The sequence below is a fragment of the Poecilia formosa genome, unplaced genomic scaffold, assembly GCF_000485575.1.
Source record: "Poecilia formosa unplaced genomic scaffold, Poecilia_formosa-5.1.2 Scaffold37, whole genome shotgun sequence".
NCBI lineage: Eukaryota > Metazoa > Chordata > Actinopteri > Cyprinodontiformes > Poeciliidae > Poecilia > Poecilia formosa.
The window spans coordinates 579,671-596,746 of NW_006799976.1; the positions used below are offsets into that span (position 1 = coordinate 579,671).

At 40.1% G+C, this 17,076-nt stretch overlaps 2 protein-coding genes across 2 annotated transcripts; one reads left to right on the forward strand and one right to left on the reverse strand.

The window, feature by feature from the left end:
- Positions 1–2,778: 2,778 nt before the first annotated feature.
- prdx6 (peroxiredoxin 6) lies at positions 2,779–8,099 on the reverse strand. Its single transcript, XM_007550563.1, has 5 exons — positions 7,895–8,099; positions 6,566–6,722; positions 4,282–4,425; positions 3,494–3,640; positions 2,779–3,336 (listed from the first exon to the last, which is right to left on the reverse strand). The coding sequence occupies exons 1-5, from the start codon at positions 7,984–7,986 to the stop codon at positions 3,211–3,213; spliced, it is 666 nt and encodes a 221-aa protein (XP_007550625.1). The 5' UTR covers positions 7,987–8,099; the 3' UTR covers positions 2,779–3,210.
- Positions 8,100–10,010: 1,911 nt separating this feature from the next.
- On the forward strand, positions 10,011–15,728 carry plpp6 (phospholipid phosphatase 6). The gene is made up of 2 exons (XM_007550564.2): positions 10,011–10,727; positions 13,526–15,728. Exons 1-2 carry the CDS (start codon positions 10,244–10,246, stop codon positions 13,891–13,893), a joined length of 852 nt encoding a protein of 283 aa, XP_007550626.1. The 5' UTR covers positions 10,011–10,243; the 3' UTR covers positions 13,894–15,728.
- Positions 15,729–17,076: the final 1,348 nt, after the last annotated feature.

A 17,076-nucleotide genomic window follows, 5' to 3' on the forward strand; every position in this document is an offset into this window, starting at 1 on the left:
CACAACTCTTTTAAGGGAGTAGTTTGACATTTAAGGGATTATGCTTATTCAGTATTTCCCCCCCGAAAGGTAAATAACGTAATAAATTCAGTTCTTATGTCAGAAGGATTAAAGTTATACCACACTGCTTTGGAAAAAGCATTCAAAACTCTGGAACTTCACTGCAAAAATACAAAATCCTACCAAGTATTTTGGGTCTAGTTTCTAGTGCAAATATCTTAGTGCAGTTGCAATAAGACAAAACTAACTTACAAGTAACTTTTCAGCAAGAAATAGGAGCTTGTTTTAAGTCAGTAATTCCTTAATATTGAAGAAGTAGAACTAGTTTTAAGTGAAATAATCTGCCACAGCTAATATAACTACTAGTTATGTTATAGAACTAATACTTTTTATCAATATTAAGGAATTATTTACATAATACAAGCTTCCATGTCTTGCTGAAAAGTCACTACTTGTAATTTAATATCGTCTTATTTGAAGTGTATGAAGATATTTGCGCTAGAAACTAGACCTAAAATACTTGGTATCATTTTGTTTGTGTAAGAATTCGATGTGACAAATCAATACAAAGTAGTGAAGAAATGTTCTATAAGTAAAAGAAATCTGGAAAGTGTGGTCCATACTTATCAGCTCCCTTTGCTTTAGCACCTATTGACTTCAAAAGTCATTTATTTCTTAAGGAGATTAATTTGATTTCAGAATAAATCCAGTTGTTTGTCAGAGAATAAGCATCGTCATGACGACCAAGGAGGAGGAAGTGTGTTAATCAGAGAGGAAGCCAAGGGGTCCATGGTCACTATGGAGGAGCACAGACCTTTCAGCAGGACAACTGTGTTTTATTTACACATTAATTCGTCTAATGCCATCAGAACATGGAAACTGCTTAATTCAATGTTATAGATATTTTGCACTGATGGATTTTTCCAACATGGATGACTTTTAATCACTGGTTAGACCCAATCATCGCAGCAACGATCAACATTATGAAATGCCTTCATTAAGCAATTACTAAACACATTGAACATGTCTGAGAAGGTGCTCTGGGCAGCACGTCATCATCACCGTATTTAGATAACCACATTTTTCTGACAAAGTCAAAACTTTAAAATATTCTTTTAAGAGTTTTTATTCATACACTCATAACTAGTTTGCAACATTTCGGATCTGATCATTTCTTGAGAACCAATTTGGAGAATTGAGACACCAAAAACCCTCCGCTCCGTATCTGTGTGCATTGTGTAGCCAAAAGAGAGAAAAAGACCAACAGCTGGTACGGGGTGTGTGTGTGTGTTTTGCCTCGTGAGGCCTGGATTGGGATCGGTGTCGAATTACACAGAGTAGTTTGGATGAAGGAAGGTGGAGTGAGCCAAGAAAGTGAAGGGGTGACAGATGAACAGCGTGATGGGAGACGCGGGGAGGTGAAGGGGGGGATTGGTACTGGCTAATTAAGCCAAAGTCTGACATCCAAAGCAGTTCTCATGCTCTGGCACAAGCCATTGTGGTCAGGAATTTGAGAAATGCATTTGATCAGTGCGGTGTGTCTGTTATTTTGGATGACTCCTGGGGACGATGCAGCCACCGGAGAAGGGAGAGGAGAGGCATCGACTTCGTGAACATGTAAATCCTTACTTAAGTTCATCATAGGATGAAACTCCTATTGATCTTTGCTGAAGAGGGAAAAGGTAAAAACAAAATTCCAGTTCGCAGGAGTAAAAGGGAGCCGAGTATTATTTCACCGGACCCCGAACACCTTGTGACTCCCACCTCGCTCATCTTTCCCTTTTGTCCTCATGGTGAATGTGCGGGTGTGTAAGATGAGTGTTCACCTTTGGACTAAAGGAGTTAATATGATCCCCAGCTCTGCAGTTTTGACAGCTGAATAACCCAAAGAAGAAACAGACACCCCAATCCTGGCTTCGGTGTCCTGTGTAGTGATAAAGCCAGCTTGCTGGGAGGCGTTGGGATTCTTCATGAGCGTGCAGCACTGCACAAAAATACCATTAAGTTTTACACGTTCCATAACATTTCCACCTTGTACTTTGATATACTTTATTGGATTATTATGTGATAAACCAGGCAGAAACGATAGTGAACTGGAAAGAAATTTATGCTATATGACTTTTTTTTTTTTTTATCTTTTTCCAGTAAAACATATTCTAGGTGCAGAATGCCTATAGTCTGATGAATCTAAATCAAATCTAGTGCAACTAATTGCCTTAAAAAGTAATTCAACAGAGTTCATATGCGTCAGCTAATCATGCCAAAGTTGATTAGAAGACGACAAAAATTTTAGGCCTATATGTAAAAATGTTACAGCATTCTCCACAGGAAAAAAAAAATGTGTGAAAGCCTTAAAACCAAATTTTCCTCTAGAGAATAATGTCTGTAAGTGACAATGTCCGGAGTATGCTTCTTCTTAGCCCCGGAGGTCAGACTCCTCTAAGGGTTCACAAGATAAACCTGAGAGGTCAGGGGATGATTAATGGAGGGGAGGGAGAAACTAAAAAAAATATCACAATTCAAGATGGCGGCATTTCCCCCCCTACTTTAAGTTATTCTTTCGGAGTGAACGCAGAGTTTAGAGAGGGTATGTGAGAAATGAGCATTTAAAATGCAACTATATTATTGTATTTATTGTGGCGCTTCATAAAAACTCATCACCTTTTAAGTGAAAAGTCAAGGGGCGGTTTGAAGTTTCATCCTTATGTCAGCATTTGAGAGCTCTTCATGCTCGTAGTTGCCAAGCAAAACTCAGGAACGATAACGCATACAGAGGCGTTTGTTTCAAAGAGTGTTTATTTGGCAAAAAGAGAAAGAACATGATGAGAGAAAGTTGATTGCATCCTATACGTGCAATGAATGAAAGTGGATATCGGCTCTGAAATTAACCTGTTTTTGTCATTCTTAGATGTGGCTTCGAGTGTAAATAGTAATCTCAGTCCATGATACTTCTTGTTCTTAGTCGTTTATAACAAGTCGCTTCTTTCACTCCAACAATAGGATGTTTCTATTCCATGTTTGAGGTAACGTGTGCGCTCAGCGCCATCTACTGGCAGAGTACAGCTCTGCAGCGACAGAATAAAAGCTTTACGTTTGAAGGTTGGAGGAGGACATCTAGTGGTCGGTCACAGAACCTCTACGTGTCTACATGCAAAAAGCATAAAGCAGCGATGTATATATTTTTTTAATTTGGTTTGCATTTCTTTGTCTTCAGATCTGAGTGTAGCGCAGGTACTTTTTCCCAGAAGGCATCTCTTTGGTTGTTACTCCGTTGGGGAAGAGAGCGGTGGCTTCAGAATCGGGAAGTGAAGGAACGACCATGACTTTCTCACCAGGCTAATAAGAAATAAAACAAAGCAAAAAATAAATTAAGAAGTAAATACATAAATTAAAAAGAAGGCAATGGTTTGTCACATCACATGATTAAAAAATAAGTAGCGTGTCATGACTGGGACAGTGCTGAGACTGTGTGTTCGTAATTTGAACTTCGTACCTTCCAGTCGACGGGCGTGGCCACCTTCTTCTGTGCCGTCAGCTGCAGAGAGTCGATGACTCTGAGGATCTCGTCAAAGTTCCTCCCGGTGGTGGCAGGGTAGAGGATGGACAGCTTCAGCTTCTTGTCCGGGCCGATCACAAACACCTGAAAGGAATAAAGATTATGTTTGAATTTTGTCTCAGAGAGCAAGACCAAGAAAGTATTGCCTCTCAACCAGTCAATGCCCTGAGAATATAAAGGCTAACAGAGTGTTTAAATGTAGAGATGTAGAACACTAGGAAAGGAAGGAGGGAGGTAGATAAGGAAAAGAGGAGCTAGGTAGGATAAATGAGGAAAGAAAAGAAGGAAGGACACAAGAAAGGAAGCGGGGGGGAAAAAAATCTGGACTTGTCTTTCCCCAATGCCATTTTAAAAACTTAACCAGAGCCTCACAAACACTGAAATCCCATTCCATGTAGGAGTATAACACATACAACTTCATTTCTGTAAAATGTTCTGTTCAAAAACTGCATCATGTTCTCTGTGGACCTGCAGAGGTTGGAGTCTTGAATCAAACAGAAGAAGAAGGAATTACAGTATTACCTCCGTCTACACAACGTGCATCAGAGAACATCCTGGGTCATTGCTTGTGGCCTGAACAAGTGGATGTTTTCAGATTTGATGCACTGAATTACCTTTTTTTTTTTTTAAATAATCTGATGTCAATTTTAATCCAGAGAAAAAGCTCAAACTTGAATTTTAGCTTTGATTCGTTATTGAAACCAGGCAGAAAGCGGGATTCTTACGCAGCGAGCGGTCAGGGGAAGTCCAGCCTTGTTCCTCTCATCGGGGTCCAGCATGCCCAGCTGGACCGACAGTTCTCGCTTTTCGTCGGCGATGATGGGGAAAGGCAGAGGGCTGCCGGCCTCATTGGCATACGCCATCACATCCTGTAACAGGGGGTCAGACACATTATGCTTTACACATTACTTAGAGCTACAGCCGGAAGAGTTTTCTACAGCGTCACTGTAGCTAGAGGTGCACTGGTCAGGCTGATTTTGGTTCTAGTTTTAAGATAAAAACACATTAAAGAGAAACTAAAAAGTACAGCAGTTCTTTGATAGAAGCAACAGTTTTCAATCAACTCCAAAAATGCCATAAAAAAAGGGATGCTGGTTATTAACCCTTTCAGGAACTGAAAATAGTGGGAGTGGTTAATTTTGATTTTTTTTTTTTTTTTTTTTTTTTAAACAATAGCACAGGTGAAAGTTGCTAATGACATGCCAATTTGTTGATATAATGGACTTGTATCTGTTCTGGTCTTTTTAGAGCCCAGTGCTGCTTTCAAAACAGCCAAACAATATTCTTTTAGAAAGACTTGAACATGCTATAGGGACTCGGGGAACAACCACTAAGCAGGTTTATTTGTCTGACAGATTCCAGTTTGTTGATACAAATCAAATCTTCTTCACAGTCCATTTGTGGAGTCCCACAGGGTTCAGTGCTTGGAGCAATTCTCTTTACTCTTATCTCCACCTGTGCTGATGACACTCAGCTATATTCATCCATAAATCCGATCCGTTAGGTAGACTACAGGCATGAAGATGTAAAAACCTGGTTGACTAATTTTTCTGCTTTTAAATTCTGACAAGACACAATCATTGAAAAATAAAGTGAAGGAAAAAAAACTGTTTTGCAAGTCCATTGATTTGGTTGGCATTAAATATCTTGTCCACGACTGATGCTGCAAAAACTAGACTATGCATTAGTTACGTTACAGCTGGACTTCTCTAATTGTTTGCAATCAGGAATGGGAATGGGGATCCTCCCCCTCTCTCATAAAGAGCCCTTAATAATCAGGCTCCCTCATACATCAGAGATCCGATTGGTGCATATGTTCCCAACAGAGCACTTCGCTCTCAGTCTGCAGCTTTACTGCTGGTCCAGAGAATTTGAAAAAGTAGAATGGGAGGCAAGAACCAGCTCCATGAGGCAGACGGTTACTTTTAAAACTACAAAGCCAAAACCAGGTTCAAGTGCTGCCAACAATTGAGCATTATCCTTTAATCATACTTGGCATGACTGTCAGTGTTTAACCATGCATCTCTTCTAAATAAAGCTATTCGCTGAACTTTTGCTGTGACTAATGTGTATGAGGATCACCTGATGTCATCCTACAAGCTTGAAAATTGGCACTACACTTATCTGTTAAAGATGTGCTTCTCTCCTAGATGAAGCCACTAAAGGAGCCACTGCTGCCATTAACTTCTTACACCTCTGCGACATAGAAAGTTCTCTACAATCAGTGTTTCCGTTTCTTTTTTTAAACAAGTACGCTCCGTCTTCTCAAACATACGGGATTTTCTCCTGCCGTGACGCACTCATCCCAGAGAGAGGAGCGAATGCTGCAAGTCAATGACTGAGCAATCTCAGAAAACCTTTTAACAGATTAGAGTAATAAACTTGAAACATTGTTTGACAACTGGAATCTTTTGGAATTCATGCATGATTGGATTGCATAACTTTTTCTTCCCCCCTCTTTGTAAAGTGGCTTGTGATTACATGTGATTAGGTCCATATAAATAAAATGAATAGAAGGGGGGAGGTGGAGGAGGGAAACAAAAATGTTCTTTGGGTGCAGATTAGCAAGCAAGAAAAAACTGGATGATTCCAACCTCTGCTTGCTGCGCTTCTAGTTGGGACGTGCTCAAGCGCTAATGTTTAACTCCACTGGCCGTGAGCCTTCACATGGATTAAACTAAACCTCCCTTAGCTTCTTCTAAAATATTTCTAATTTAAGAAAATTGATTTACCCACCAGAAATAGTAAAACGTGTTTTATTGACTAATAAACATTCATGAACTAGAGGAGTGTCTCTACGGGTGAAATGATTGGACTTTGAACCAAAAATAAAAGTCAATGAGCACAAAACGTCAATAAAATGCTCAAATCCCTGATTCAGTTTGAGGTTTATTAAAATAATCCTGCTTCCCCTAGTCATGAGGATTTCAGGCAACAACGCCACTAGAGTGCAAACGACTACTGATCGTCATAGGTCGATCCACAAGCACTCTAGTTGGTGTGCTTCACCTTGCTCCAGTTCTTGTGATCCTCAACGCTGTCGATGGACAGGGCGATCATCTTCACGCCGCGCTTCTTGAACTCATCGGTGAGCTTGGCGGCACGTGCGAGCTCGGTGGTGCAGACGGGAGTGTAATCCGCCGGGTGGGAAAACAAGATACCCCACCTGCAGGAAAAAAAAAAAACAAATAAAATCCATCGTCTCTACGTCAAGCTTAACTCAGGAACACATGATTTTAAGAGCACATGCTATTAACAATTGGACCTCAGTAAAGCCTGAAAGGTCAGTGCACCTCATTCTAGTCACATGTTTGGGTACCTCAGGCTGAGGGGCACATGCTTTCTGGATTTATTATTCACAAATCCCCTGAAGTGTTGATAAGAGCAACATAAGTTAAGAAAATGAGAAAGCTATGGCAGACATCAAAAGCAAAACATCACATTGTTTCTTTTGATTTGGCGTCACATGCAGTAAAAGGGGAACAGAAAAACCCCTCGCCCCAGGCGGTATGAGGATCACCTGATGTCTAGCTGGCCAGAATCACACCACCTTCCCCCCTCCCCCATGCCCTCTGGAGCAGGTTCTAACAACAAATTATTCAAAATGGGCTTTGTCCTGCGTTTTCCAGGGATTCGAGCTTCCACGTGCACCGAGCAGGAACAATCTTAATCGATGAGAAGCATAACAGGAGGCTAGAAAATCCAGGACGCAGCTTTAACAGATGACTGCCTCTCCCAGTCCAACAACTATTCCCACAGTGAGAAAGGAATGAGTTAGTGTCCAGCACATGCGTTCATCTGCGTGGTGTCAGCAGGAGGAAAAGAAATCCACAAAATTTGAATTTAGAGGTTGGTGACAACAGGTTTTTCCTGTTTGGTCAAAATTTATCAGTTTTATTAGAAAGAAAACATCTAAAAAGATCATGCACCTTTACGCAGCATGAGCAAAAACATGCAGTCCCACCAAATCAACACCATTTTTGAACAATCAAGCCTCAAGGTATGTTTTTTTTATATGAATTTCATAAATTTGTCTGTTTTTGAGGCTTTAAATTAGTTCTGCGCTCAGTGAAACATGTAAAATAAAGATTACAGGTAAATGATTCAAGTTATGCATCCTGCTTATTGCAGCCAGCTGGCATCACTTAACTGTGGAGTCTTACGGAGTCGGATAAACACAATAAAACTACATTCAGAATTAATCTACTGCAATGTCCTAACTTTCTACTCCTCACTCTAGAGAGCAGGCTTTCACCACATGTTACACTGTTACTCAAAGATGTAGAAAATTGAGAAGTTATGGTTAGAGGTAGAGCTCTTCCGAGCGTGCGCACTTACGAGTCGCCCAGAAAATCGTGAAATTTAATCCTTCCGGAGGTCGTGTCCGCCTCAAAGTTTGGAAACAATTCTCCCAGCAGAATCCCAGGCATGGTTGGGTCTAAGCTGAAGCTCACAAGCTGAAGTAAAAGGCTGACAGACCTGGAAGAGAAGCAGCAGGCACTGCGATAGCGGATCAGGGCAGCATGAATGAACCCGGAAAAGGGGGCGTGGTTAAAATAACGCGCTGTAGACCGCTGACCAATTAGAAAAGAGGCGTTAAATTCGTCATTATTTATCTTCTTTTCATCTTTCACTAGTATGGATCATATAAACTATACAAATACAAAAAAAAGTAAGAGAAAGAAGCATTTTATGTATAAAATGTCATAATTTTGTTTTGTTATAAATGTGCAGAGAAAAAGACATTGGCACTCACAATGGTGAAGAAATATTTCAAATTAATTCAAAGTGAGTTTTATGTGAAGGCATTTTTAGTGATAGTTTTAGTGATAGCGAAGAAAAAAGCTGTAATTTTCCTTTAATCAAACATCGTCAACTTTTACACATTTTCTATAACGACAAAATTTGTGCTAGTGTGTTTTTTGTTGTTGTTGTTTGTTTGTTTTTTGCGGCAGACCAAAGCAAAGTAGTGATCAACAGTGGAGTGAAATGCAACAAGGTTTTGAAAAATATTTTCAAATCAAAATCTGAAAATGTGGCATGCATTGTATACAGCCCTCTCTATTGAGTTTCCCCAAGTGAAGTCTAGTACACGAACCTCCTTTCAGAAGCCACCTGTGTGTTATGTAATCCCACAGGGTGGACAAGATCATTAATCAGACAAGGCAACTATTTATTTTGCACTGCACAAATGCAGACTTTGAGGAAATGAAAATAAAGCCATTGTTAAAAAAAAATCATAAGTCCTATTTACAGTTTGACAAACCATAAAAATGTATGTGCAGTAAACTTGTAAAACAAGGTGTTCTGGCCAGATGAGAGCAAAACGGAATTTTTTGGCCAAAATCAAAAACTCCTGATGGAAAATAAGCACAGCAAATCATCACAAAATACCACAACATCAAGCTGTGAAGAGGCAGAGGAAGTTAGTCATTGTTGATGGTTTGGATGTTCACTGTGGTTTCAATGCTTTTGTTCTATCTCAATTACTTTGCATCATCGAAAACACCAAAAGATGTCCCTGTTTCAAAAAGAATACAGAAGTACTATGAATTAAGAATCTAAACATGGGGCTCACTGGGATTTACAGATTTATAATTATTGACCAACACTTTGTATTTTTATTACTGCATACCATGTGATGACCATGTTTATATAATAGGTTTGTGATGCATTTCTATCCTGTTTTTTGTGTTTACCGCTGAGCTGTTTGCTTTCCTAGGAAAGAAAACATTTCCTAGGAAAACATATTCCGCTTAGCCAGATAAAACACTCATTTGTTCTGTTTCATCTGTGTGGTTAGTGGAACCAATTTCCTTCAGATTTGTTTTCCATATGTCCAATGTTGGTTTATTGAGTGCAAGACATAAAAAAAGCAGAGAAAAGGATTATCAGAATGTTTGGATTTTTAATTAAGACAATGTTGGGCCAACCTGAAAACTATCAAATGACTGCAAATGCTGTTATTTAATTTTAATTTATTCACTGCATTTTTATGTCTGTTTGTGTCAGGTTGAGATCAAGCTGCACACAAAAACGGCCCTCTAAACCATTCAGTCTACCAACACAAAAGAGACACAATCAAAACTGTAGGATGAGTTTTTACCCCGCAATAATAATTTTACTCCAAATAGTTTTGATGTATTTTTTCGTCTTTCCCACTTACGGGAAGTTTCTATTTATATAATAGGTTTGTGATGCATTTCTATCCTAAAGATAAAGATATAAAACTTCAGATATTTCACAACGAGACATTAACGTATGTAAAAACCTCACGAAATCCTTACAATGGCCACCGACACCGTAAGAAAGACTTTCAGTACTCAGTTATGCCGCATTAACTAATCAGTACATTAATGCGAGGGAACACAAACCTTTTGCGTTACCTCGCAAAATGTAACGCAAAAAGGGGGGGGGGGAAATCCCCATGTCCCCTAAGGGGCTCCGTAGCGTAAGGGCCAACCAGAACAATGTAACAAACACGAAAGAAGACTCAATTTCCCAGGGTGCTCTGCGTAAAGAGCAACAAATATGGCGGTTCGCTTCAAGGTACCCGGACGTGACAGGAATCATCAACAGATGAGCTAAAGGAGCGAACACCTTCACAAAGCGGCTGACATTTTTCATTTATCGTTTATGTAACCTTTTTTTCTTGAGTGGACGGCTTACTAAAGCATAAAACAGGAAATGCCTTCGCCAAAGGCTAAAAACGCCGGTCGCAGAGATGGCAGCCCGGTGCTCGGCAGTAACTTCGACTTCGTGTCTCTGACCAAGCCGCTGAACCGCTCCTCCCCGCCGCACCTGCTCCAGCGACAGGGCTCCGACCCGACCACCGCTCGCCTCCGGGCCTCGGAGAGCCCCTCGCGCCGCCGAGGCTCCGGCTCCTCCACGGGCTCGGCGAGCGGTCAGGGGCCACCCGAGGAGGACGGCATACGGCTCAACCCGTCCCTCATCGGCATCTCGCTCAGCTCCCTGCTCGCCATCGACCTTTGGCTCTCCAAGCGCCTCAGCGTGTGCGCCTTCGAGGACGCGTCGTGGGGCAGCGCGCGCCCCTTGATGAAGCTGATCGAGGTATCCGGACACGGCATCCCGTGGCTGGCAGGCGCTGCTTACTCCATGTACAAGAGCGACAGTGCTGCAGGACAGGAAGTCATGCTCAACCTGCTCATGGGTAAATGCGCTCCGTCATGCGTTCATTATTGTAAACAACACAATAACTGGGCTCAGTGCTAATCCACATATCTGCATAATAGCCCTGCTTTTCTCTGCATCCTCCCGCCTCCACATCTTGCATAATCCTCGCTATAAGTGAGTGATGCTGCCCGTCACAATCATAATGTTTTCCTTTGTATGTGGAAGCACCACCTGACACAGGATTCTGAAATATTTCATGGAGAACAACAGGGTTATACAAAACAACCAAAGGTTTTTCTGATAAAAAAAAACCCCTGAAATTTGCCAGCTTTTTTATTTTATTTTATTTTTTACATTAATTCAGATCTTGAGTTGGGATGCTTTTCACCTTTGTGAAGCACTTAAATAAGGGGGAAGCAGGGGAGTGCGTCACATAAGCGAAAATCCAACATGTACACAGGAAACAACTGGGTTTAAATGAGATTCTGATAAAGGGAAGCATAACATTTCTAAACCAGATAGGTGCTGATGAAACTAAAAAATAAAACCACAAATATTAGAAAGAATGGAAAAAGTGAGAAGCAAGTAAACTCTGCATTTATTGGCTGGTATTAAAATGAATTAGCAGAAATTAAATAAGTATTCATTTAGTTCATTCATAGTGTTTTAAATCAAGATAGTTAAAGTAAAAGTACTCCTACTCTCTTGTAAATACTGATGTTGTTCATACTCATCCCCCTAAATGTTCTTACAACTTTACTTTGATTAGACCATGAGCAATAAAAAAAACAAGGTCTAATTCCTTGTTTGTACCCACAAACTTGGAAAATAAAGTTGATTCTGATAACTAGAAGACACGAGGCTTGTAAGAATTTCAAATATAAATATAAATATGTGTTGTTACCACGACCAGTAATGATTTTAAAAGTCATTCAAAGCAAAATAAAATCATCTCTAAACTACACAGGAAGTGTATTTTACTGATGAGGAAATCGGCTGAATTTTCACAATTTCCTTCTGGTAACAAAAAATACCATAGTAAGATGTGAATTAAATATAGCACCAATTAAAAAAAATTATCCACAGGACTCAAGTTTAGGATTAGTGACTGACAGATTAATTTTATTTTTACTGAAAAGTTTTTGCCAAATTCTAAAACATTAGACCTTTAAAAAGAGAAAAATCAAATAATTTAGAACAAATGAAGCCAAGCATTTGAATGTGCTGCTTATGATGTGATGAGAAATGCTTGTTTTCATTAGCATTTTCCTAAAATCTATTCTTCTGGGTGGTTTCCCAGCAGATTTTGGCAGTCGCCCTGGAGTTGCATTCATTTTTTAGCACCCTGTTGCTGGCGGACATAAATCCTCCCAAACAGCAGGCGTGTCTTAAAAGCTCTTCTAATCAGAGCTGATGGTTTTATTCCCTTTTACTTACTGGGAACATTTCTGCAGCATCATGGTCTAACATTAAAGTGCACTGTCGCCACATTAGCTGGTTTTTACATTAAACAATATCTACAGTCTGCGTTCGTTAACATGAGAAGTAAACATCGGCTCGGTTCACACTGAAGACTTTTACCCAGCAGGCTAGGATGTGGTTGTTGGTGCCGGGTTATTTTAGAGGTTTACGCTTCGTTGTCATCGACAGTTTTGACCTGACCCCGTTTTGTTTCCTGTCATTTCTAAATGGCTTTTGCTTCAAATACTCATTTGGCAGCTTCAACTCGCATTTCACTGAACACGATTTACCGCCTTCTACTTGCAGAGTGGAAAATCTAAAGTTCTGGAGCACAGAAACATCCCGTTTGTTGGTCCGAAATGATGCACGGTTTGTTCAAAACTCCCTCGTGGGAGAGGACTCCAGAAGTATGAAATGGGGAATAGGCAAACTGACCTTTGAGAAACCTGTTAATGTTAGTGAGATTAACTTTAAAAATGCATGGGTCTCTCATACTGTGTGGACTTATTAGGACACTTGGAGTAAAGCCATTAGGCAATGTTATTAGTAGCACATGTAATTTTAGTTTTAGGTCAAGTCTGTGTTGGAAAACTTGATTCCAGGAGGACTGAGGAGGAGGCGCTCTGAGGTTTAATCATGTCACATGTTTCTGATGAGGTAATACAGACTCTTCTGAGGGTCAGCAAGCATTAACTGAGTCTGGAAACTTGATTAAGATGAATAAACTTGGAGTGAAAATTGCGCGTTGTCAGATTTGAGCAAATGTCAGTTCTGAGACTCATGCACTTTCTTCACATAGCCACCAGATGGCGCCAAGACAATGATGTCTGCAGGACTAAAGTTTGATGGGCTTCACTAATCTTATGTGCAATCTGTATGTAGAGTAGGGCTGAAACAATTAATCGTCAACTAATTTAGTAAATTATTAATCATTAACTTGAGTGTACAGACTCAAAAAATGGCCACTAGGTGAAAAAAACAACATATTCATGGCAGTAATTAAGCCAAAACTGTACAAAAAAATCTATATGTTTTGCCTTTACAATAAAAACACCTTTGTCTGTAAATAAGTTTTACACAGAAGTCTGTAAGTTTTAGCTTCACCTGGTTTAGATTTACTAAAGGAATGCTATGGAGTTTAGGTAATATAAAATGCTGATTTTCTTATTTCAAAAAGCAATTGAAGTATTTGATTCTTTGCATCATTAATGTATTTCTAACACTATAAAAAATCTGTAGACTGTGCTGTTTTTTTTATCCGATTAATCATCAGAATAATTGTTAGATTAAAATAATTGTTAGTAACATAGAGGTAGTCCTCCTTTTGGTGCTGCAGTGTTGTGATATTCCTCCGTGTCTTCTTCTCTCCCACAGGCCTTCTGCTGGACATCATCCTGGTCGGCGCGGTCAAAGCGGTGGTACGTCGGCGTCGGCCGGCTCACAACCAAATGGACATGTTTGCCACTTTCTCCGTGGACCGCTACTCCTTCCCCTCCGGCCACGCCACCCGAGCCGCCATGTGTGGCCGCTTCCTGCTGGCCCACCTGGTGCTGGCTGCGCCGCTCAGGGTCCTGGTCTTGCTGTGGGTGGGCTTGGTGGGGCTCAGCCGGGTGCTGCTGGGCAGGCACCATGTTACCGATGTGCTGTTTGGGTTTTGGATGGGGTACTGCCAGTACAAACTGGTGGAGATACTGTGGCTCTCTCCACAAACTCTACAGGGGCTGCTAGGGCTTTTAGCTTAAATTTAGAGACTGAGACGAAGAGGGGGGGTGTGAAATGGTTTTGCTTTAAGGGCCTCTGCACATTTTTTACTTTAATTTATCAGCTGTAAAATTGTTTTCATTGGGGTAGACTCAGGAGAAGAGTTCCCCAAAGTCCTGCTTTCTGCTACTTTACAGACATTCACTGGGGTTCTTATCTTTTATTTGCGTTTGTAGATAGGAAGTATCTACTAAACATCAACAGCATTATGAAACAAAACTAAATCTGCGCAGGTCTGTCTTATGTCGCTAACATGTTTATAATCAGGCAAGACATGGGTTGAGTCTTCTGGGGGTCCTGAAGCTGGCCTGTGTTTGGATGAGCAGCTCAGATCATCAAGACGGGTCCAAATATCTCTGCAGATCATCATTAGCGTTAATCACAATGTTGTTAGCGATTAGTTCAAGGGTTTCAAGACCAAATTGGAAGAGACTCTGCTTAGCACTTTAGCTAACTCAACTTTCAACCTACCTGCTCATCAGGATACACACGGTGACTAAATACATTTCTAGGACCAAGTTGTGCTTATGTTGTTTTTTTTGTTGTTTTTTTTATTTTTTTTAAATCACATGATCAGAATAGCATTTGTTATTTTCCATTAGTTAATGCAGAGGCAAGCGAACATAAGAAGTAGTTTTGAGTTCTGATCAATAAGATGCGGTAAAAAAAACAATAAAACTAATGCATGTTTAGATGTTTTTCTACTACTGTGGATGGGTCACTGTTGTAACAGTAAGATTTGTAAAGTTGTTTCAAACATGTGGGTTGGGTGAACCATGTGATGCATTACCAGGAGTTCATCAGTAATAATATCAGCCATATGGTGTCCTCCTCCTTCTCCTTATTCTCATTATTCATTAACGCCTAAGATTTTATACTCAGCCCATCACACTCAGAGTAAACCCAATTAGCTTCTTATAATCAGTATTGTCATCATGTTTACACTTTTTCTGACTGATGATCTGGTCTGTTGCATTGCATCGATCTGGTTTCCCTGCTCTGCCAGATCAGATCCGACCACTGAGGGGATATTTTAAGGATTTGGGGGTCGAATGTTGGGTGTTTACACTCGATCCTTTTGGCCATGTCTGCTGGTATCTGTGGATTTTGCTTCACCCAGCAGCAGCAATCATAAAGTTCTGGTTCACTAAGCCATATTAATATCAGCGGGAACATGTATAAGTTTTTAAATCTTCTACTTGATATGCGTCTAGCACTTATAATCAGTCATCCGTCACAGCGTGCGCCTGCTTTGGGTGTCAGGTTTTTTTAATTTCACTTGATTATTTCCTTTTTACGAACTGTTGTTAATAATTTATGATTAATGAGGGACAAATTCTCCCCTGAATTTCCAACATTTAAAGAAAATCTCTGAAGAATATGCATTTGGATTAAAGCTAAACTGTTGTTTTTAAGGACTCCTACATGAAACGTTTGCAAAAATAATCAGAGAAAATAAGAGAATTATGAACTGTAAAGTCAAAATTTCTGAGAGACTGTCTAAGCATATTGTTTGTTTAGATAATCAGCTAACAATGCTAGCTTTCCACTCTGCATGGAGAACAGTTTCAGGCTTTCCACAGAGCAAAGGACACGATTGATCGTCATGGATACCTCCTCTATAGCTACGTATTCACTGATCAATAATTACAGTACATCCTTAGCTGTAGAGAAAATAAAGACAAAAATCATAGATGTGCTGTTTTATTATTATTATTGCTATATGGAAGTTTACATGTGTGATGCATGGAGTAAGACTCATTTTCTTCTGAATGTCAATCATTTAAATCAACAGAACAAATATATGCTTTAGGGGAAAAAAAACAACAGAAGTCAGACAAAGGCTGAGGTTTCAGAGAAGATGCGCTACTTTCCTTTCTTCATACGAAAACTAGCAGAAAATGAACTAATTCCTCCACTGCAGGTGTGTCAGGCCTGTGCTCCCAGTTCACACTGTGAAAAAAATCTTTGGAAAGTGTCGAAAACTTAGTTTTGTGCTCTAATGATCCGGTATACGGCCCGAAAGTTCATAGAGGTCGGCAGGTGGTGTACAGCTTTGTAACTTTCTTTACCACGTAGAGTAATAAAAACATAAAGACGTCTGTGCAGCATGCCAAAAGGAATTAGCCTAGCCAAGCACATTTTCCAGTACAACATATCTTTGCTGGAGCTGATGTTTGCTATATAATGTCAAACACATTTTCCTGACTGTGACAAAAACCAAACAAAATCTTATTTCTCTTCTGCAAAATAGCAAAAGTTGCCTTTCTTGTGAATATGCTGCTGATCTTTGTTTTGAAATCCCTCATCATTTCTTTCTAAGATCTCTAAAGGCAATAACCTGCAAATGGGCCAGACTGACATCCAGGTGTCTGAACACGATGAGTCTTCCTTTAGACTTAAGCTATTATTTCACAGTGTGTGTTTGAGTGTGCATGCTTAGGAGTTCATTTTTTATCGTCCTCTTGCACTTAATATTTGCATTAATAAAAAAGGGCATTTCTGCAAATCGTCGATGCGTCGTAGCGACGCAGTCGGTGGAGATGACGCAACAGTTATGTGTGTTTAATAGCAACACGGGGTCACGGAGGCTGATTGAGGCGTGTGAAGTTCTGGTTAGCTGTAGTGACTTTCTGCTGGTTGGTTTGAGCCAGATCCACACGCTCCGTTCCACAAACTTTTCCATCAGTGACTGTTTGGTTGACCCGTGTCAGACTGTGCCCTCTTTCTGCAATAACGGACCAACGGTCTTCCCGGTACATGGCGACTTTCCAGATTTCAGCGTCCTTTCAGCACACAGCATATTGTGTGCTGTAGCGAATCACAATATGCTGAATAGCACATTTATGACCAAATTTGTTTTATGATTGTCCTACTGTGAAGAATATGAATAGACCTTAATCTAAGAGAAGCAAAGTAAAATAAGTTGCTACATTGTTAATATTTGAGTGGTGGATAGATTTTGCACTCATCAGCTGTTCTTGGTTTTGCTTACTGAAAACCGATATACTGTATTGAAGCTTTATCTTGAAGTGTTCAGATATGTGTTAGTGTGATTGCACTGTCGTGTCAGTACATTTGCTTCTGCTGTTGAATATTCTCTACACTTTGAATGTAAAGATTTTTAATTAAACGGGGAACGCAACTGAAACCTCTTGCTGTCT

Bases quoted from the DNA above. Each gene is read 5' to 3' on its own strand.
- prdx6 (XM_007550563.1), bottom strand. From the start codon at position 7,986: ATGCCTGGGATTCTGCTGGGAGAATTGTTTCCAAACTTTGAGGCGGAC. The intron at 6,723-7,894 runs GTAAGTGCGCAC...TTTTTCCTGCAG, and splicing joins CACGATTTTCTGGGCGACTC to GTGGGGTATCTTGTTTTCCC. The intron at 3,337-3,493 runs GTACGAAGTTCA...ATTTCTTATTAG, and splicing joins CCACGCCCGTCGACTGGAAG to CCTGGTGAGAAAGTCATGGT.
- plpp6 (XM_007550564.2), top strand. From the start codon at position 10,244: ATGCCTTCGCCAAAGGCTAAAAACGCCGGTCGCAGAGATGGCAGCCCG. The intron at 10,728-13,525 runs GTAAATGCGCTC...TCTCTCCCACAG, and splicing joins CATGCTCAACCTGCTCATGG to GCCTTCTGCTGGACATCATC.